This window comes from Natrix helvetica (genome assembly GCF_964273705.1).
Source record: "Natrix helvetica genome assembly, chromosome: W".
NCBI classification, from domain to species: domain Eukaryota; kingdom Metazoa; phylum Chordata; class Lepidosauria; order Squamata; family Natricidae; genus Natrix; species Natrix helvetica.
The window spans coordinates 15,788,432-15,794,286 of NC_138555.1; the positions used below are offsets into that span (position 1 = coordinate 15,788,432).

A 5,855-nucleotide genomic window follows, 5' to 3' on the forward strand; every position below is an offset into this window, starting at 1 on the left:
CCCCTCCCAACCTTTATAGTTTTTACAAACAGCTTTACCATTTGATCATTTTTAATATCAGCATTGGAGTACATCTTTAAAATATTTTCATAGGTCACTCCTTTAATATGGTTCAGTAGAAAAAACGCACAGTGTTGTCCGCAGGTCACAGCACTGGGGTGTTGCAATTGCCGTTGGTGAAATGTGTACTTCTCAGCTTGCTGCTCTAAAAACATCACTATGGAGCCAGGAAAGTCGTGGCTATCCGGAGGTCTTCCATAAGAATCAAAAAATTCACCATATCCGGGAGATGGGAAGTAGAGGGCCAGCCAGTGTTCGCCAGGAAATGTGTGAGGATGGGTGTTTACGATTAATCCAAAAGGTCTTTTGGAGATTTGTCTCTGGGGTAACAGGTCACAAGGGTAGACCCCTAGAAAGGTAGTATTTCCAGAGAACAAGTGGAGGAGCTGCTGTGTATCCATACTCACATATAATCAAAAAGTACATTCCTTGTGTGACTTATTTCAATAAGATTTTCAAAGATTGCATAGAGTATCATGTTAACGGTGTTGGGGAGGGGCTGTGCAAATCTAATTTCGGCTCTGAGGTTACCGTTCCTGATCAATGAATAGTGCTCAGAGCATCCCTGATCAGGACTCAGGTCAAAACAATACAAAGTATACCCTCGGTTAAACTCTTCCCGGCTGATTAACATCGGTCTGTCTTTCATGCCTTTGCCTGTTGCTTGAACCATCTGCATGTACTCTCTCACAAAAAGACCATGCTCATAATGGGGCTGAAGAGGCTTTGCGGGGATCTGTTCGCCATCACAATGCAGGGCGCAAAAACTGACATTGCAGTTTTGAAAATTGAATGGATTTCTTTCATAATCCCCACTAAAAGCTGCATTGTCCACAAACCCAATCACTAATTGTTTAGGTAGTTGGCCCAGAAATAGATTTTCCTGATTACACACAAGACTACCTGCGGGAATGCTGTAAACCTTCAGCCCCACTCGATCAATGGGGTATTTGGCATTGGAGGTGAGCAAAGCTTCTGCATGGCCAAGACGCACTCCCGGGGCTACTTTTACACGTTTTACAAAGAGAGAAGCAGCCAGGAGTTGCACTTTGTAATTCTCATTGCCATCCTTCATCACACAAAATTCATTTCTGCTTCTTGTGAGTTTGACTTTCACATCTACACCATTAATTAGCAGTCTGTCTTGAAAAAACAGATCACTATGCAGAGGCCCAAGCAGGTCCCATTTACGACTACCGGCCGTGTGTCTGGCTCTCGCTTTGAAACCAGAGTTCCCAGCCGCTGTCAGTAGAGTACTCTCCATGAGGTCCGAATCATCTTTGTAAAAACCCCCAGAAGTAAATTGGGTGCCCAACGCATCACCACCAAAGTTGAGAATCAGTTCAATTATGGCCCTATACGAATAGCAATGATGGCTCTGTGTAATGAGCCGATCTCCCAATGTAAAATCCAGCTGGTTAAACAGCGATGCTATGGGGTAGTTGGCCAGGGCCACCCTTGCCCCATCATCAATATCCGACCCGTCAGCTTTTACAATCTTGCAACTCACATACAGTAGGGTGTTGTTTAAATCGGTGTAATGCTCACCATGCCCTGTGATGAAAAATTCCAGGGGGGCGTTGGGCGTTAGCGCTGATAAAGGAGGGATCTCGATATAGGTACTGTTTTCAATACTGGTCTGTGTAGGCACCAGTTGAAAAAGATCCAGTTCAGATTTAACACTTTCCTCTGAAGCAGAATGAATAAATGCCATAATGTATTAGAATATGTCTTCCTTGTCACAGGGTTTCCTCTTCTGTGCACGTTTCCTCTTGGTATGACGGGGCTTTTTCACAAGTCTTCTCTTTTTAAACGGAATAGGCGGGCCCAATGCGTAATTCTTCCTGGCTATGACCAGCCCTGATCCATCCTGCCCGTTCTCAACAACACGGGATACAAGATGGCCCGCAACATCTCTAGCGATGTTTTTGGCAGCAGATTTCACATGCGGCTTTATGATTTCTAATCCCCGCCTCAAAAAAGGCATTGCTTTTCGAAAAAGTCCACGGAACAACCCTCCTAAACCGGTCCCGTACATAATGGGGGCTCCTCGGAAGCCTGGAAGGCCTCCCCCAGCTTGTGCCCTGTAGTAAGCTACGTAGTCTTGAGGTCTCCCGTGCTCCTTGTTTACAACCATCCTTCACTTTTCCGAGGCCTAAAATGAAGCTTGACAATCACCTTCCCGTGATAAAAATGCACGTTTTTGTCCTGGTCGGTTTTGATTTCTATAGTAACGGTATCAATGTGATGTTTGCTGACTGGCACATAATGTGGACGGTCATAGGTCACAGTTATGAAATCATTGTCTTGCCCCCGCACAGGCACACAGCGTAGTAACGGCACATAGAAGTCACCTACTATCTGGAGCTCTACAATGTCTGTGTAAACATATAAGGTGCTGAATCCTGGGAACATACCTAACAGATGTCCAAGTTCTCCGCTAACTAGAATGGTATGCGGTTCATCTCCTTTAAGATTAATTTTTCGACCCACTGAATCATAATGTAGGGTTGTCTTAGGTCCATCCTTGGCATTTGATATAAGCTTGTTCATATTTTCTAACAGTTGTCGGATGCTATTATAGTACCCGCTTCTCAAAGAAAAATGCCATTTCTTTCTCTCGTTAGCAATTTCAAAATATCCAGGAGAAGTTAATGTGTGCCAACTATGCGGATACTGTATCTCTGCTAGACCTACTTCCCATGACCCTGGAAGATCCAACGATCTCGCTAATTGAATAGTAAAATTAGAATTTTTGTTTTGGGGGAAAATTTCTGCTGATGCATTGCTGGGGAGGGTGATGTAAAAATCTGACATTTCAAAGATGTTGTACTTCAGTAGCCTTAACCCAACTGTTGAACTTCTCTGGCCAGCCATTCCATTTGACTAGAAACTCTCTGCATCTCCCCCGCCCTCTTTTTTGGATAATTTTCTCTATTCTGTATATACGCTGATGGTCAGCAGGAACCTTTTGGAGCTCCTCAAAGTAAAAAGCTCCCTCTACAGGGTCACCTGTGTAATCATTTAATCTATACACCACTCTTTCCCCCCTTGTCTCCAGTTCTTTGACGATGAATATCTCATCCGTATAGGTTTGCTGATAGCCCTTTTCAAACTTCCCCTTCAGTCTAGATACCCTGACATGATCCCCCACCTTAAGACATTTTTCCTTTCTTTTACTTTTTAAACTTACCCCATAAAGTCTCAGCCACACATCCCTTTCGTTAGACAAATTTACGGCTTTAGGAGCAGTCCCAATGCTACGATGGTAAGTGCTATTGTACCCCTGAAGAGTTTCTGCCAAAATGTCCACATACCGATGGGTATTCCTAGCTGTGAAATATCTCCAGAGTTTGTTTTTTAGGGTTCTATTAAACCTCTCTATAACTGCTGCTTTAGTTTCACTATGGGTGACAAAATGATGAATGCCATAACATGTTAAAAGTTTCTTCAGCGGCGTATTCAAGAACTCTTTACCAGCATCTGTCTGTATTTTTCAGGGTGCACGTCCTGTTTCAAAGATATTCTGGAAGGCGGATGTAACTTCCCTCCCTGATTTATCAGTTAAAGGGGAGGCCCAGGCATATTTAGATAACACATCGATAACTACTAAGATGTATTTTTTTCCCTGGTTCTCTTTAGAAATTTTGGAGACATCTATGAGGTCGGCCTGCCATTGATGATCTAAGCCAGACACTACTGTTTTATTTCTAGGAAAGTTAATTCTTGCAGGCTTATGAAGCGTATAAGCATCTTGCCCTGACAGCCACGTCTTGACTTGCTTCATGGTCAGGTTTTTATCATGTTTTCTAGCTTCCTGAAAAAGGGTATTTACTCCTCCATAACTCCCTACATATCCTGGAGTATAATAAATATGGCTTAGAACTTTTTCATGCATCATTATATTGAAAGAACACTGACAAATGGGTCATGCGTTGACATTAACACAATCTTTTATTGGTTATACAGAGTTCAAAGGGTCATGCCCCCTCCATCAGAAAAATAGCCCTCATCACTACTATCAGAAGCAGAATATAGAGGTGCATAACACGCTATTTTACAATTCGTTGTGTCTGTATTCCACAAATCATGTCCGCAGCCGCAAGCAAACCAGTCTTTACACAAATTGCAGCTCTTTAGCTCACTGGGTAGATAGTGTGGTCTCTGGGATAGCTCAGAATCCCAGTTATAGTCTAGATCATAAAAATCTGCAGAAGCTTTATGGCCGCGGTAATTACCACTGGAATATAAAATCGGGGTGTCTTGAAGAGTTTGTTGTCTAGGAGTCATTATTTTGGAGTCTGCAAAATATAAATCGCCTCTTGTTAGTGAGTTATCCACTCCAGTGTCATTTACAATATCATAAAAAACAAAAACAAAACAAAAAAACATATTTACTTACCATTGCTGGAAGATAGTGAAGCATCATTCGCTGTTTCACATACTGTCCGGTAAGTACTCTGGACATCATCGTTAAAATTACAACACACCATGCTGCAGCCGTGCAAAACAGGTCTGAATAAAAAATCTTCTTTATCATAACCTTTGCAACAGGGTTTCCTGCATTCTGGCGGTTGGGGTCTTGTGTCAGAGCATGCGATGCTGGCTTTTGCTGCTGTTTTAAAAACATCTTTGGAATCTGAGGTTGCCATCTTCAAGAGACTGCTGAAATTAAGGCAAACTACCCAGCTCTTGTAATGACAAGTGAACCTTGCGCATGCCTGGAATCATGGGAGGTATGACATGCCCAGGCATGTCCCTGCATGGCTCTTGCGCATGCCCAGAATCACAGGGGAGTGGGCTTTAAGGCATGCCCGGACATGTCCCACACATGTCTCTTGCGCATGCCCAGAATCACAGGGGGTCAGGTTGGCGGGTGGGTGTGACATGCCAGGGCATTTCCCAGGCATGCCTGAACAAGACTTATCCCCTGCATGCAACCTGGTGAGTTTCCTCTTGTGAACATTTTAATTCCTGTTAATATTCCTTGTCTTTTCCTGTAGCTGGGCTTCAAAACGGTTACATGAGTATTTGAGTGTGCAATTGGCAAAATATGTGTCTTTAGATTTTACAAAGGTAAAAACCAGCTGCAGGGTTTAAAAGGGCTGTGTTTCCCCCCCCCCCAGGCTTCAAGGAAATGTTTTTAAATCCACCTAGAAATAAATACCTTTTAGAAAAAAAAAAGGTGGGTTAAATGCAGACCCCTGTCTCCACAAAAATTAAAACCAACATTGCCTAGAAATAAATACCTTCTAGGGAAAAAATGTGGGTTTAAATGCAGCCCTTAGGAGAATGATTACAAATAAAAAACATTTTTTTATTTCACAACCCCCCCCCTCCCCCTTGAATGTCCATAGAATTAATCTAGGGTTAAACTAATCATGTACACAGAATCTTGCCATCTTTCCTGATGGGGTAAGTTTCAACACGTCTTATCTGAAAAAATAGGGCTAGGATATTGCACAACGCCTTATCTGTTAGGGTTACTCATCATGATGGGCTTAGGCCAATATACAAATATCCGGCTAGGGCTATGACCTTTGTGACCCCTGTACCACGGGGGGTCAATTATACACATCCCAGCCGGGGAGGAGGGCTATGCACGCCACATCCGGAGGGTGGGGGCTGTGCACGTCACTTCCGCTTAGGGGCATGATCTGGTGACGTAATCAGCACGTGGGTTTGTTTACTTTGATGATGTCACTGATCAAAAGTACTGATAATTTTCATTAAAAAAAGGTATGTACTATATCTACTTCCATTCTTGTATAGTAGGCAACTCTTCCTTCTTCCAA

General features: G+C 43.0%; 1 protein-coding gene across 1 annotated transcript; it reads right to left on the bottom strand.

Moving 5' to 3' along the window:
• Positions 1–463: 463 nt before the first annotated feature.
• On the bottom strand, positions 464–1,774 carry LOC309400554 (uncharacterized protein F54H12.2-like; the record flags this gene model as incomplete). The annotated part of the gene is made up of 1 exon (XM_081969124.1): positions 464–1,774. The coding sequence occupies one exon, from the start codon at positions 1,772–1,774 to the stop codon at positions 464–466; it is 1,311 nt and encodes a 436-aa protein (XP_081825250.1).
• Between the last annotated feature and the right edge of the window lie 4,081 nt (positions 1,775–5,855).